Below are 16,220 nucleotides of genomic sequence, written 5' to 3'. Positions count from 1 at the left end.
CCTGAATAAATTCATAATAGAACTAGCAAAGACTAGAACAATGTTGGGGAAAGAACATGGGCTCTTCAGTCTGGACAGGCAAGGGCAAAGAGGGAGTCCATGAAGCCTATCATTTCACAAACAGCAAGGTGAGGCTGAACATGGACAGAAGCCTCTAATCAGAGAACAACCGGCATTTTGAGCAAGGGGGGATGGTCCAAAAACCTCTTGCTGCTTGACACGCCCACAAACCCCTTTTCTGAAAAGCCTTGCATTGTGTCATGAGATCGGGCCGTCCTGGGAGAACCGATAGGGCCAGGAACCTGTCAAAGACAGCCAGGTAGGGGAGCCGAGGTGGCTTGTCAGGCATGAGACCCCTACCCAATGCAGGATAGTGGGAGAGAGGAGTGACCATACTGACCAATGGCAAGTAGACTCAATCATTTCTCTCTGGGATGTTATTAAGAAGGACCAGAAGGGAGGGCAGCCACAGAAAGAAGCAGAGAAGTAAAACGCCAAGGAAGCTTTTGGAAGCAGTGAAAAATACTTTTGATTGGATGACCTTAGGAAACCTATATAGCAAGTAGTTTTAAGAGCACACTTTCCAGGGTAAGACTCTGGGTTCACAGAAACTCACCAGCTCTGTAACCTTGGACAACTTCCTTGGCCAATCTGGAGTCTCATTTTGCCTATATGGAAATAGTGATAAAGCCTGCCTCCCAGGGTGTTGTGCAGTTATAGGAGATCAGGTGTATGAAGTGCTTAGAGTATTCCTTGCCTGCCAGTGTGGCTGCTGAAGACAGAATCTGGGTTTTCTTCTTTATAAAACCTTGCAATAAATCCCTCGGCCCCTTTCCCTTGAAATCTGAAAGAGGCTGACATAGTAAGCTCAGAAATGAGAAAGAGAAAGCTTCACCCCAAAAACAGAGAACAAGAGGACACAAGTTAGTAATACAAGCATACTTTCTAAAAGATCAAATCAGGGGCGCTGGGTGGCTCAGTCGGTTAAGCGTCTGCCTTCAGCTCAGGTCATGATCCCAGCGTCCTGGAATCAAGCCCCGCATCGGGCTCCCTGCTCCGCAGGGAAGCCTGCTTCTCCTTCTCCCACTCCTCCTGCTCGTGTTCCCTCTCTGGCTGTGTCTCTTTCTGTTAAATAAATAAAATCTTAAAAATAAAAGATCAAATCATAAGTGATTACTAGATACAACTAGAACATGTTGGGTTTGTCACTTTCCTTTGCAGCTGTCACCAAGGACAATTACTGCTGCCTTCTGCATACCCTTGAGCTCTGCCAATGACAATACTGGGCTTAATGAACCATGGTTCTGATGGGATATGACCATTTCTGTTCTGATGTATTTAAGTACTTGACCATCACAGCTCACAGTACTAAAACCTCCTGAAGCTTGAAGGAGATTTAGGACTAATAAATTACAGTTATTTTAATGTATTCTGATGACATTATGCTTTGGAGTTTGCAGACAATTTTGAATACATTATCTCATTTGATTCTCACAGCATCTCTGTGAGGTAGGGTAGGAAACTGGTAAGGAAATTAAGGAAACTGGCTTGAGTTCATATAGCTATTAAGTAGAGGAAGTGAATTCAAACTCAGGTCTTGTGACTCTCAGTCCCATGCTACTTTCACTAAACAATGAGTGGAAAATTTTGGAACTTACCATCCCCAGAGGTGGAACAGGCTGAACTTCAGTTTCAAGAAGGGTTCGAGTTATGGGTGCCTGGGTGGCTCAGTTGGTTAAGCAACTGCCTTCGGCTCGGGTCATGATCCCGGAGTCCTGGGATCGAGTCCCACATCAGGCTCCCGGCTCAGCGGGGAGCCTGCTTCTCCCTCTGACCTTCTCCCCTCTCATGCTGTTTCTCTCTCTCTCTCTCTCAAATAAATAAAAATAAAATCTTTAGAAAAAAAAAAGAAGGGTTCGAGTTAGAAATAAAAATACGTTGCACAACAGGTGGTGCACCCCGCACAGGTGGCATACTACGCCAAGCAGACACAGCGCTCTCTACTGCTTATCCTGGACCTGGCTTCAAAATCCTCTCAACACAGTGCTCTGGAGAACTACTAGTCAAAGATCAGAGCAGGCATGGCTTTAAACCTTTCTTCAGGAAGAGAAGATTCATGGGGCTTATTGAAGGAAGCTAGAAGAACCCAAGGTAGAGACTGCTAATACTGACCAATATATCCAAATCAGCCTCTTCCTCGGCATCTTGTCCTGCCTCCCTTGCAGTTAGATGAGGCCACATGATTGAGTTCTGGCCGATGAACCATCAGTGGAAGTGGGCAATCCTTTTCTTTCCCTATCTTCTGAGTGACTGGAGACTTTGAAGAGCTAGGGGTACATCAGTCACAGGATGGATGGAAGTTGGCCTTCTGAAGGGCTGAATGGAGTAGCACCTCCCCGAGAGCCCACCAACCTACCCCCTGCTTTGAAGTATAATTTGAGAAATGTGGGTCTATGAGGCCACTGAGATGGGGAGCTATTTGTTCAACAGTTCATCTGCACACACCAATAAAGGCTGACTTCGCATGCCTATACCCTTCCTTGAATCATCTTACGGTGTTATTCTCAGAGGCAATGCTATATTGGGTGAGCTCACACATTTCTCACATTCAAATTTTAAAGACCTCACAAATGTACATGATGGTGGGTTTTTTTTTTCTTCTTCTCTTTCTGTTCCTCAACAAAGCTTGTCCATTTGGAAGACATCTCTAGTTGGGTGACTTTGATGGGACCATGGGAGTCTAAGGGTCAGCTACTCCCTCATTCACTCCCCTGCAAATCAGAGCCCGGGCACTTGTTCTAGATTCTTCTGCTTGTTGATATCTGGGACTTTAAATCTTGAGCAAATGAAGCGAAGCAAGGACAGTTGAGAAATCAGTCTCTGAAGCCGTAAGACTGAATCCAGCTTGGCCAGAGTCCTGTAGCTTGCATTGCCCTGGTTCCTACCCATTTTCCAAGCCTGATTCCCCAGATTAAGAAGATTCTGTGAGGTACTTAATAGCTAAGCAATAAGCTCCCTTTCTGCTTCAGTTGGTGTGGGTCCATTTCTGTTCCTTAAACCATGTGTTCATGTGTGAGTGCATGTATGTGTACACACTCCATGCAGAGGAATATTCCAGCACCAACAGCAACTGTTCTTTGCCAGGGTAATCTTTCCAAAACACAATTTCCAAATACATAATTTCTAAAACATAACTCTCTCCTGTTTCAAAAGATTCAAATTCTTCATCTATTTCAGGACAAAACCCACAAATTTTAGCATAACATCCCAGAACCTTTTTACCTCTCTCGTTTTGCCTCCCCTCACTTTTACTTTTCTACTGGGTGCTGGCCCTTGGCTTGCCATTTCTCCACACCACTGTACTCACCATGCCCTTGGCCTATTGTGCCTTCCCCTTTCTTAGCCCCTTGGCAATTCCTGCCTATCCTTTCTGTTGTAGCTCAAAAACAATCTCCATGAAATAGAATTTGATGGTATTACCTCTAGCACTATGTGTACTTGTTTTATGGCCCATATTACACTTTGTTGTGATTGTTCACAAGTTTGTCCTTGTTACTAGGCTATAAGCTTCTTGAGGACAGTGTCTTATCTAGTCACTGTGTATCACAACACGTAGGATACCCCTGGGCGTATAGTATATGCTTAGTAGGTATTTGTTGACTGACCGACTGACTGAGTGACCATGACCTGATCTCTTTAAGGCTCTGACAATCACCAGAAGAATCATTCTAGAACAACTACAATAAAGACTGTACAATATCCAGCCCTGAGCTACCCAAAGGTGGTTTAGAAAACAAAGAGACACTGGCTATCTTGAAATAATTTTTAATGTTTTAAAATTTAACTAGTGCACACAATACATGTTTTAGCAGAAGAATGAAAATGTGTGTATGGTGTTTAATAAAACTGACATTACAAAACAAGACCACGTTAAGAAAACTTCAAAAGTAGAAGTAAACACTTAAGTAAAACAAAACAAAAAAACCACAAAACACAAAACAACATGCTAAGGGATATGCTTTTAAAATCCTAATAAATGTAGTTGCTTAAATCCAGACTTGAGACATTGAGATTTACTTTGGGACTTAAAAAAGGAAAAATAAAGCAGCAGAATGCCCTTCATTTAAAATGCATTTAAAAAAAATGTCTGCACATTGTTTTCCTGCTGGCAATTGCGATATAATCAAGTATATAAGAATACCAGCTGGATTCCAATCTGATGATAAAAAAAGCACACCACCTGGTCTCCCTGTTAAGTATACAGTTTACCTCAGAAAGCAACAAGAAGTCACACTACCTATTACTTTTCCATGTCAGACCCTCCCTGCCACCCATACTCCAAAGTGAACAGAGTTGAAAATACTTCAACTTAAGTGAAAATGAAAACAAAAATCTTCAGCACCTTATAGTTTCTAAGCACAGGGCAACACGGGCGGAAGGGAAATACAGGAACAGGGGGCGGAAAACGGGTAAGACCAGTGATGTGCTCTTCAGGAAAAGTTACTTATACACAGCTGCTCAGATGGTTAGAATGGCTGATTTATATATTGGTCATTGTGAGGAAAAAAAAAAAGACTTTCAAAATTTCCTCAAATTTTGTCAGATCCCTCCAAAATGTAAAGTTCGGAGGTAATTTATCCACACAATCATTTCCTAGAACTTTATCAAATAATTAAGTAGCACCATAATGGTGGAAGTCATAGTGAGGAGAAGGAGGTAAGAAAGGAATGCTCCTTTTTACGTCCTACCCACTCTTCCCCACCAGACTATGAAGATTCAATGAGTCCTTAGAGAACAAAATAACCAAAATGTGTTTGATGGGAATAAAGTACTTTCTAGATGGAGTCTGCCCAGACGGGAGTGTTTCCCTTAACATTTCAAAAGAAGTATTCAACTCCAGGACAAGCCGATTTCTCTAAAGTCCCGATGACAGCCAGTGCCGACTTGGCCAAGTTTTGCTTTAATGCTTGAGAATGTCAAATGATAATGAGACTTAGAAGAGCATCTTGGTCACAGCGGGGTAAGAATTTAATCAGCACAGGGGGCATTTGCTAGCAAGTTATATGGTTAAAAAAAATCCAAAGTTTGGACTATTTCTTTTTCAGATGTGAACTTCACTGAGAACAGTGATCTCCCTGGGGATCTGGTTTTATTGTTAACTTCCCTTCTTATTATAAATAAATCAATTCAAACCACTCCTGCCTTATGTAAAAATATGAAAATCTTATATAAACCTTACCTATGGCCTGAGAAATGCAAGGACATTCACTAAGATATTTGTGCAAAAGTTGTTTCTCTCAGAGGGCAGGATAAGTTGCAGGCAGAAAAACCAACCTCTAGAATAAAATTTTGGAAGGGATTTTTTTTCTATTTTCACTAAATGAACAAGTTTTATCTAAAATTTGTACACAGCTTTAAAATATTTTTAACAAATTTAAGTTCTAGACAAATACTGACAATTGGTAATATGTGATTTGGTACATTTGTGGAATTTGAAGACTTACTATGTAAGTTTCTGTTACACATTAATAATATTTAATTGTACATTTCAAATACAATTATGCTTACTTCACATCATTTATTCAGAACATCAGTCCCCTTGGTGATTCTCACGACTTCCAATCCTTTAAGAAGTTGTACCAAAATTAAAAATCATTAGATTTGATAGTGACAAGTGAGGAAATACAACTCCTTAAGGTTGAATGAATAAGCCATATATGAATACTTAAGAAAACATTTACAAGTATTATATAGGTAATATAATTAATTACAAATTGCTTTCTGTCCATTAAAAACATCTCTTTTGAACTTGAAAATGATGCATGAATAGGGTCTATATGATGTGCATGTTTTCTGCAACACTAATATTACCGGATTTCACAAATTCAGGCTAACACTGCACCATGAAAAGGACTGAGAATGTGTCGCATCTGTAATGCCACTGGTGGAAAGAGACTGGGTACCAAAGTGCTGGATTTCCAACCTCACATCCAATGTCAGTTCCTCCTTAGTTAGAAGATGAGGCATCCGCCTTTCCCATGGCTTCCTCACCGAAGAGCAGCTTTCGAAGTATATTTGCATAAAATGGTCCGTACACTTGTTTGTTGAGATTCACAATGTTTGCATATTGAGAGCCTAGCACTTCTAGCTCCTGTTGAATGACAGCAAGGCCTCCTGGCACGGGAGGCATGCATTTTTGAGGACTCGGAAGACAAAGTAGGCTTTTCATGTATAGTTGGATTCGTTTATCTGGGGAAAAAGAAGATATCTTTATCTGTCCCATTATTAAAGAACATGATTTTTAAAAAGAAATGAGAATAGTAATTATGGGGGCGCCTGGGTGGCTCAGTCAGTTAAGTGGCTGCCTTCAGCTCAGGTCATGATCCCAGGGTCCTGAGATCGAGCCCCACGTCGGGATCCCTGCTCAGCGGGGAGACTGCTTCTCCCTCTCCCTCTGCCTGCTGCTCTGCCTACTTGTGCTCTCTATCTCTCTGTCAAATAAATAAAATCTTTAAAAAGAATAGTAATTATGGTAGGTGAATTGCAATAATATTCTCAATTCTTTGCCCTCCCTATATCCACGCTCTTTATGAGGTAGCTTTGCAGCTCTTCAAATCGAAGGCTGGAGACTGTTTCCCCATGTCTTGAACTGGGGCTGGCCTTATGGCTTGTTTTGGCTGATAGAGAATGTGGCAGAAGTGCTGGGATGCTAGTTGCATGCAGAGGCTCCAAGTGCCATGGTTCACATCTGCTTTCTCTACCCACCACTGCACGTGAACAAACCTGGGCTGGATGAGAGACCACATCGTGGGAAGCCCAGCTGTTCCATCTGAGGCCATCCTAGACCAACCTAGAGACAACAAGCTTGCAAACACTTGAGAGAGTCCAGGCAAGATCAGCAGAGCTACCTACCCAAGCCACAGATGACTGCATAAGCAAGACCAGATGAACTACCCAGGTGCCCCGCAGACCTGTGAACAACACTATATTTGTGGGGTTTTTTTAAGCTCTGGAGTTTGAGGTGCCTTGTTACACAGCAATGTAGACAAAAAAATGTAGAGCACTTCTGGAGTAGGACAGGGACTCTTCTACAAAAAACTTAATACTTAATGTACATGATTTTAGTCATGTACATGAAAGCTGAGTTTGTAAACTGGCACTGCTAGTTCAGCCCCACACAATGGTTTTTTTTTGGGGGGGGTGGGGGGCTTAGAAATAGAAACTTTAAAATCAGGGGATTTCACATAGAAATCCAAATTTCTGGTTCCTCTTGAAAAATGTAGAGATGCAAACTTGGGGGCCCAAATTACCACATGACCAGGGTGACCACACATCCAGGTTTTCCCAGGACACTCAGAGTTTACACCTGTTGTGCTGGCATAATTAACAAGAATGCTCTAAAAAGTGTCTTGGTTTGGACAATAAATTATACAGCTGCCCCACCTATGGCCAACCGTCTGGAGGCAATGAGGGGCTGCCCCAACTGGCACTCCAGTTGTCCATCTTCGCCATCCTCCTACTTCCCTGCTTCAATGCATCTGCATGGGAGGCGACTTTACAAAAGGATGAAATGCATAAGTAAATGAGGCTGCAATAGTATCAGACAAACAGTACCAGACAGACCAGACCCACTACAGGCCACAGTGCCCCAAGGACTTCTTTTGGCTTTGGAAATGGAAACCTCACAAAGGAAAGCTTACTAAAGAGAACACAGTTCATAGGATATGGACCATGATGACATTAATGAAACTCTTGTCTCCAAACACTTCTCCCAAAAGTCACACATTGCAGCTAGGTCTGACCTAGAATTCTAAGTTCCCAATGTCGCATGTCTTGTCTTAGCCAGAACTGTTTTCTCTTACTAGACGACCCTTCCCTGTCATCTCATCTCATCTCTGCCCAAAGTCCAAAACATCCTTCAATGCCAAGCCTAAAGTTACTTCCTTTCTGTGGCTTTCCCTAACACCCGTCAGACAATCATGCCGTATTACAGTTACTTGAGAACGTATGTCTCTCTCTCTCTCTCTCTCCTTACACGTAGAGCTGCCTGAGGGTGAGGGCTGTGTCTTTTTTATCTTTATATCACTGGTCTGACACGTGGCAGGCACATCACAGATGCTGACTGGACTGAGAATGGAATGAAAAAGCTCTGTAAAGGTGAATACATCCAACAGAGTCAGCGAGAAATGGGGTGGGCAGTCAAAGAGGACTTGGCATCACTCATAATTCGTCAACAAGAAGAAATCATGTAAGTATCACTTATACAACTGAAAATTACTTTTAAAAAACAGAGATAGCTACAAACATGCAAATAATCTACATAGCAGGTAATCTATAAATAATTTTTCCCTAGTTTTCATATGCATCTGAAAAAAGCTGATTTGAAAGAAACCTTTTCTAGTTATCTTTTTAAAAGGCTAAGAACACAGTGGGAGTTGTAATCCCATTCTAAATAAACAGCACATCAAGAACAAAAGAAGGCAGGGGCACCTGGGTGGCTCAGTTGGTTAAGTGTCTGCCTTTGGCTCAGGTCATGATCCTGGGGTCCTGGGATCAAGCCCAGCATCAGGCTCCCTGCTCAGCACAAAGTCTGTTTCTCCCTCTCCCCACCTTCCTACCCCGCTTTGTGCCCTCTCCCTTTCTCTCTCAAATAAACAAAATCTTGGGGAAAAAAAAAAAAAGAACAAAAGAAGGCAGACTATGGGTACCACAAACAGGGAAGGAAAACCAAGGCTAACTGGTCCTTCTTAAGTCCCCGGGGTTCCTCTGAGTGCTTAACTCCAACCCTTCTGCAAGCAGAAAATTAGTCAATTGTGTACTAAATTTACCGTTAGACTGGTTGCCTGACTCTCAGGAGACCAGGTCTGTTTTCATCACAGATATGGTCCAAACACCTTCCTGCAAGCTTGTTTAAAGAAAGAAACTCTTTCAGGGGCGCCTGCGTGGCTCAGTTGTAAAGCGTCTGCCTTCGGCTTGGTTCATGATCCCAGGGTCCTGGGATCAAGCCCTACATCGGGCTCCTTGCTCTGTGGAAAGCCTGCTTCTCCCTCTCCCTCTGCCCCTGCTTGTGTTCCCTTTCTCGCTGTGTTTCTCTCTCTGTCAAATAAATAAAAAAATAAAATCTTTAAAAAAAAAAAGAAAGAAAGAAACTCTTTCAAAACTGTTATTATGCTGACAAGAAGTTCTGTCTCCTCCGTGGATGAGTCAGTTTTTAGGCCAAGACTAAAATGACAGAAGTGTTTGTCCAGTTAGGAGCAGCCAAACTGAGACCCTGCCAAAGGCGTGCCCTTGGCTTCCAGAGTCGAAGGAGAGCTGCTCAAATGAGTCATTCGAGTTTCTAGGCAACGATACTTTGAATTAGGTTAAAAATGCATCCAGTTTGCAAAACAGCAGGGAAGTTGGACTGGGGATAGCTGGGTGGAAAAAAAAAAGGTGCTTTACCAAATTTTAAGAGGCCACCTTGGGGTGGGGCATCTAGCTAGGGCATCCCAGCTCCCTTCCTTCTGAAATTGCAAGTGCTTCCCTTATCTAAAGCAAGGGCACAGAGGACACCTGGATGCTCCGGCCACCATGCCAACCAACAGCAGGGCTCCAGTTCTGACTAGAGTGCCCACCAGGAGTGGTTAAGAATATGAGCTCTGGAGTCAGACTGGCTCATTGAGAGTCCCTTGTCTGTAGCCAGTTGGTTATGTGAGGTACGTACCCAGTCTAAGTCTCTGATGCACTGCCCCCTTGCTCAAATACAGTTGATCCTTGAACAACATGGCGGTGAGGAGCACTGACCCCTCCCATGCAGTCAAAAACTTGCATATAACTTTTGACTCCCCAAAAGCCTAACTACTAATAGCCTACTGTTGACCAGAAGCCTTACTAATAACATAGTTGATTAATACATATTTTATACATGTATCATATACTTTACTCTTAAAATAAGCTAGAGAATAGAAAATGTTATTAAGAAAATTATAAGGAAGAGAAAATACATTTACAGTACCGTATCAAAGTAAATCTGCATATAAGGGAACCTGTGCAGTACAAACGCCTGTTGTTCAAGGGTCAACTGTACTTATTAAATGTCATCTGTGGGTCCAGCCTGGTATAGGGACACAGAAGACAAGAGACATGCATTCCATGCTCACAAGGCCTGCACACTAGTGGGGGCCAGTGGTATGTGGCAGAGACTGCAGACAGTCTGCCCCTCCTCCTCCCAGGTATGGGCTGTTCTGCTGGAGATGAAGGGCCAGGAGGACACACAGGGGTCAGCAGTGAAGGCATGCACAGAAGGCCTCAGCCCCGAGTCACTGCAGCTATGCTGTGCTTGTCACTGTTGTCCAGAGTGATCTCTTGGTAACCCACAGTGCTGCAACCAGCACTACTCCTTTCTGGGGAGGGGTTAAAGCCTTGAGCTTTTAGTGGCCTAGATCTCCAGCATTCCATGTCCCCAGGGGTAAGGATGAGAGAAACTATGTGAGAGCCTCAAAAATAATAATGACAAGTATTTGTACTCTTAGGAAAGTCAGTGTTGTACTTTGAGAACTTGCAGATTAGTCCATAGTTCCAATTCTATGCTCTTTTCCTCCTTCCGGTCTTTATTCCTCACTCTCTATAGCAGACACTTGCTTTGTGCCCCACATCACCTTCTCCCCCTCCTTCTGGCCGTAGCACCCTGATTTGGTCTGGGGCAAATCCTCTCTTCCCTACTCTCAGACCAGGTGTTGCAGGGAAAGTGGACTCACCCTGGCTCCAGGAACTGAACACACATCTCAAGCTCCAGTTCCTTCCTCTCTGGCCACCAAGACTGATTCAAGAATGTGACTTGATCTACAGTCATGCCAACGGGAGCCAATGAGACTCAATTCTGGGGTCATTATTTGGGCTAACAGTGAAGCCAACACCTTGCTTTCCGCTTGACTGCAATACGGAAAGGTACAGGCTGGAGCTGAAGCAGTCTTGCCATGATGGAAAGAGTCAATCCGTGAAGATAGCCAGCCTGAAGGGAGGCAGTGCTGAAGGCAGGAGCTGGGGAGACTAGCACCAGTGACACAGTCTGAGCTCTGACTATGCCGCGTAGGAGCCAGCCCTGCTCTGCTCTGGTTGGTTACAGGAGCAAAGGCACTTCCTTTTTGCTTAAGCTAGTTCAGTTCTGTCACAGGTCACAGAGAGTCCCAACTGATGCATTCTCCACTTTTCCAACTCACCAACACAACGTGACACAGAGAGGGTCACTTGCCTTGGAATCAAGTACCAGAAAAGCCCACCACCATGCCCCCCAGTTCCACAGCCTCTTTACTCATTGTCTCTTTAAACCTGGCTGAGAAAGAGGCCTCAGCTCACTTAGCCTCGCTCACAGCAGAACTGGCATCTACTTTCTTGAGCATATTGCCAGCTGGTTTGGATTGTCACACTGATCTAGGATTTTAACATACTGGTAGCATTATGGTATTTTCTTCATAAAAATCTCTTGGATGGATAGTAAGACAGAAGGCCCTGGAACATTCCCCCACTCTGTTACATATATACACAGAAGAAGCAGTGAGTCCCAGACCTTTGAAAGTACAATTTCTTTCTTTATGTTTTTAATATTTATTCTCCAAAAGGAACAGGTCATCTATTTAAGACTAAAATGTAACTGACACTTGACATTAGTCAAAACCAGCAAGTTAAAGCAAATTTGAATTGAAGTGGAAACGATTGAAAACACGAGGACCCACCAATCAAGGACCAGATAGGATTGTCCTCCTCTTCGATGCTTGAAAATTGACCTATGAGATTAGCTTGGGCCTCCGCATTTAAAATGGATAAATCTCTCTCCACCAGGGCCTTGTTAACCTCAACACAAGTCTGAACACCGATAGAATTCAGGACTTCCTTCAAGTTAAAGGTCCTTAAAAAAAGGCATAAAACAAAATCGCATCAGGAATAGTTTTCTTGTTCAGCAGTTTTTAAATATTTTTTAATATACCAACTTTTTTCAAATGTCTGTCACTTTTCATTTACACACAGTAAGTACTTCCATTAGCATGAACTTAGACTATAGTAACTCCTCACAAGCACCAAACCTATGTGTAGCAGATTTTTAAATGCTTAAAACCATTCAATTATGTAGGTACTGTTTAGTTAGGAAGGCAGAGTCAGAAAAGTGTGGTCCCTGAAAATAAGTCTGCAACACCATTTTCATGCAGGACCATCAGAAAATACCTATTTACTTCTTAAAATAAACCTTTTTGAGCAGATTCATTCATAGATTTTGTTGTTGTTGTTAAATCTATGCTTATAAAATGAAGAATCGATTCCTTTACCCATGCCTGAACAGTGAATCTATAAAACCAATCAAAAACAAGAAATGAAGGGACGCCTGGGTGCCTCAATCAGTTAAGCAACCAACTCTTGATTTTGGCTCAGGTCATGATCCCCAGATCCTGGGACCAAGCCTTGTATTGGGCTCTGCACTCAGCCGGAGTCTGCTTGAGGTTCTCTTTCTCGCTCTTGTTCTGCCCCTCCCACTGCTTGTGATCTCTCTCTCTCTCTCTCTCCCCCTAAAATAAACAAATAAATCTTAAAAAAAAAGCCCATAAGAAATGAAGATATTTAGAGGTTTATACCATAATAACAAAGTACCTAAAATTCTTGGCCTATCATGATCAAAGGTAAGAAGCTCCTTCCTATTGTTACTTTCAAGTAACCAATCAAAAATCCCAGAAAACCATAAAAAGTAATTGGCAGTGGGTTACTTAAGAGGTAAGAAAAAAGAGGTAACTAGAAAGGGCATGTGTTGGGTCCACGCTATTGGGGAACGATGATTGAAAATGGTCTCTCACTATCCAGAAATGGTCTTTAAGATAACTTTGTGCAGAATGGAAATCAGAGGATAAGAGAACAGGGGTGGGCGTGGGGGATTAAAACAATGAAGCAATCGGAGAGGCAGAGCATCTATAAAGAGATGATTTAACAACTAACTAGTTATTAAAAGTGAACATTTATCACGCACCATGTGCCAGACACCTCACTAAGTGCTTCACAATGAATCATCTTAAGTTCCCACATTTGTAAGTAGGCACAATTATCCCTTTTTGCAAGTGAGAAAATGAGGCTCAGAGTGATTTGGGAACTTGTTCAAGGGTACCTAACAAGTCAATAGCACAGCTGGGACTTAAACCGTGGTCTGTCTGACCTGAAGCTTGACTTCTCAGTAACCACTTTGCTATATGCTTTATATGAATACTTAAGCAGCACTGTGGGTTCTCTAAAGGCTTAATAAAAATTTCTGGAAAGTAATAGTTACCCTGTGTAGGGAAATGCTAAGGTAAGACCAGCTGCAAACCTAGAGAAGGTTTCTTTTCATTATAGGTCTTAGGTCCTGGAATGCGAAGTAAATGAGCTTGGCTGATTAGCACAGAAACAGTAGAAAGGCCTTGACACAGTTGGACCAGGCCTTAGGCCTTGATTTGCCTTTTTTCTCGCTATGCAGCCCAAGGCAAATCCTATCCTCTCTCTGACAACTTTGGATGCTATAATCACTCAGGGTACTGTTGGCTCTTAATATGCTAGGATTTTATCAAGTAGTCTTACGTGCTTTCTGAGTAATGAGCAGGAGGATGGAGGGATTCCTTCAAAGACAGGAATGAACAATGTAAGGCCTTGAAAGCCCCTGAAAGGGGAACCAGCAGGAGGAGCTGACCCATATAAGACCCATGAAAACTTCTGGTCATTGACTAAGACTAGAAATTTTCTGACTTGGACAGGATTTGCAACAGGACGATCTAAATGAAATCCAAGGTCTGATACTGGGCAATGAATTTAGCAAAAACAAGAGCTTCACTGGACTTGTGCGACATCTCTGAAGGACAGGATGTCACTACTTCTGAAGAGTTCATAGCAGGCTGGATCAGTCAAATTGGTAAACATTCCATTGCAGAAAAATGATGGAGTCAGAACAACTGAGTAGGAAAGCCTCCCTGATAGGGCTTTCTAAACCCGCAGCTTGGAATTGTGATTTTTGTTTGTTCCACAGCACCAGCAAAGAAGAGCTCTTGCACATGCCCAACCTAAGCAGAAATAGGACACTCACCCTGGCATTTGTCATGGAAAAGATCTCTCCCTTCTTATGAAAGGACATCTAAACCTCCAGAGATATTAAAAGAAATTCTAGAAAAAGAAGGTGTAAGATAAGCTTCTCTAAAGTACAGTCCTAAATACCACACCCAGACATCCAGGATTATTCACGATCTCTGAAACACATGTAGATCCTTAATATGAAGATGAGCAGATAAAAACACTTGGAACTTACTCTTTGTTCATGCCTTCGAGTAGAACAGCTGAAATCCTTTTTAACCTGTTTGCAAGCTCAGGGAGGCCTTCTGTAAGAGCACCCACCATGTTGTTGGTAATTAGGGACAGGCAGGCAATAATTTTCAATTGATTCAGCTTTTCTGTCAGTTCCTGAAGACGTGCTCCATCTGTCATGAGTGTCTAGCATATTTATTTTAAATGTAAAAATAGAAAGGGAAGCTCAATACCATGAAAATATAAAACAAGCAATGTCACATCCAAACTCCCATTTCTATCTGATTTCAGGAAAGTCATTAAACCACATGCAACACTAGACAGACTAGCTGATGCACAGATCGAACTTGAGAATTAAAATATTGGAGAACTTGAGGGAAGAAAAAAAAAAACCCCACTCACCTCTGGTAATTCTTTTTTCTGATAATCCCAATGTAACAGTTTTAAATAACTGTTATTTAGCACCAGTGTAGGGCTCAGGCTTGGCTTAGAGCTGTTTTCAGCCCCAGGAGTTAAAGCAGTCTCAGAAAGAGAAAGTAGTTCTTCATTTACAGATTCTTTTATCCATTCTGTAGTTTGATCAAGAGCACCTGAAAGTGAAAAGGCCACATATTTGTCCTATAGCTATTAGATCCCTTGTGTGCATTCTACATGACAGATGTTAAGTTAGGAGCTGGGCATGAATGCCAAGACTGGCACACCCTTAAAGGAGCTATCGTCCAGATGGGGAGACAGCTGTAAACCAACAATTACAGCAAAATACAATAAATGCAAGAAGGCACAGTGGGAGTGGAGGGAGCAGACATTGTCCAGGACAGAGTCTAAGAAGAAGAGCTCTATAAGTGACACCTAACCATACAAAGCAAACAGAGGACAGGACTGTCACTCCAGGCCAGGCAAATGGCCCATACGAAAACCCAGAACAGTGAGAGAATACAGCACATTCTGGATGCTACAAGCATATCTGTATTGCTGGTCCATAGAAAACAAGGGAGAGCGGTAGCAGATGGCATTGGGTGCGTAGGCAGGAGCCAGCTCACACATGACCTTGAATTTTGTGCAGAGAAGGTATTTAGACTAAAAGCATTGATTATTAAACAATTTTGGATCTGGACCCCCGAGTGTCTGATTAGAGCTATGCCTTTCCCAAAATGCACATTCATGCTAGTGTGCACACCTTATTTTACTTTTGACTCAGTTCTAAGGCTTCCCATTAGAAACAATTTGCTTTTTATACCACATTTCTTACAAAACTGTGTATTTGGTAGAATTTATAAGGTGGAAATTGCTAAAAAAAAAAAAAAATATGCAGACTGAACACAGGTGCAGATTTTTTAAAAAGCACCAGAGAATGAAATAAAGAATAGTGACCCTGAAATTCTTCTTCAGACCCAGCACTTGAACAGGGGTAATTTGTGAGCAGCAATACACTAGAGCAACACCATCCCAGAATTTCACAACTTCGCTTCTCCTCAGTTGGCAAATGTTGTTCTTGGTTTTTCTAATTCTGTTCATAAAGATGTAAAAGACTTGTAGTCTTTTGTTTAAAGGACATCCAACAGAGGGAGAGAGTGGAAATCCTGGTGGATATAATTACAATGTGGCATTAATAAACATTTATACTGCAAGTTTAGTCATTTACAGCTGACACCCTTAAAAGCCCATTTAGTTATCTCAAACAAAAGCAACAGTGTACCATAGTGGTTCTCAATCCTGGATGATTTTAGGATCACCTGGGGAGCTTTAAAAAGAAAGATCTTGGGCACAGCTTCTGGAGATTCTGATTTAATCAGTCTGAGATGGGGCTCAGGCATCTGTGTTTAAACACCCCAGGTGATCCTAGCAGGAAGCCAGAATTGAGTATGACCGGTAAAGCAGAAAGAGCACAAGTTCAGAGTGAAACATCAGCTTTCCTCTAAGGGATCTATCTGCTGAGA

The 16,220-nt window shown here is 42.3% G+C and overlaps 1 protein-coding gene across 2 annotated transcripts in view; it reads right to left on the bottom strand.

Moving 5' to 3' along the window:
• Positions 1 to 1,406: 1,406 nt before the first annotated feature.
• TCP11L2 (t-complex 11 like 2) overlaps positions 1,407 to 16,220 on the bottom strand; it is a 48,943-nt gene continuing 34,129 nt past the window's right edge. For both annotated transcript variants that reach the window (XM_028121603.2, XM_028121604.2), the window contains 4 exons: positions 14,686 to 14,873; positions 14,288 to 14,469; positions 11,712 to 11,884; positions 1,407 to 6,249 (listed from right to left, as the gene is read on the bottom strand). In XM_028121603.2, coding sequence (XP_027977404.1) covers positions 6,008 to 6,249; positions 11,712 to 11,884; positions 14,288 to 14,469; positions 14,686 to 14,873 — 785 coding nt within the window. In that variant the 3' untranslated portion in view covers positions 1,407 to 6,007. The remainder of the gene's footprint in view (positions 6,250 to 11,711; positions 11,885 to 14,287; positions 14,470 to 14,685; positions 14,874 to 16,220) is intronic.

This window comes from Eumetopias jubatus, unplaced genomic scaffold (assembly GCF_037043125.1).
Source record: "Eumetopias jubatus isolate StellerSeaLion01/CBP00866 unplaced genomic scaffold, mEumJub1_p1.0 scaffold_8, whole genome shotgun sequence".
In the NCBI taxonomy this organism is placed as follows: Eukaryota; Metazoa; Chordata; class Mammalia; order Carnivora; family Otariidae; genus Eumetopias; species Eumetopias jubatus.
Note: the sequence above shows the minus strand (reverse complement) of the source record. Positions and strands in the feature narration are given on the sequence as shown.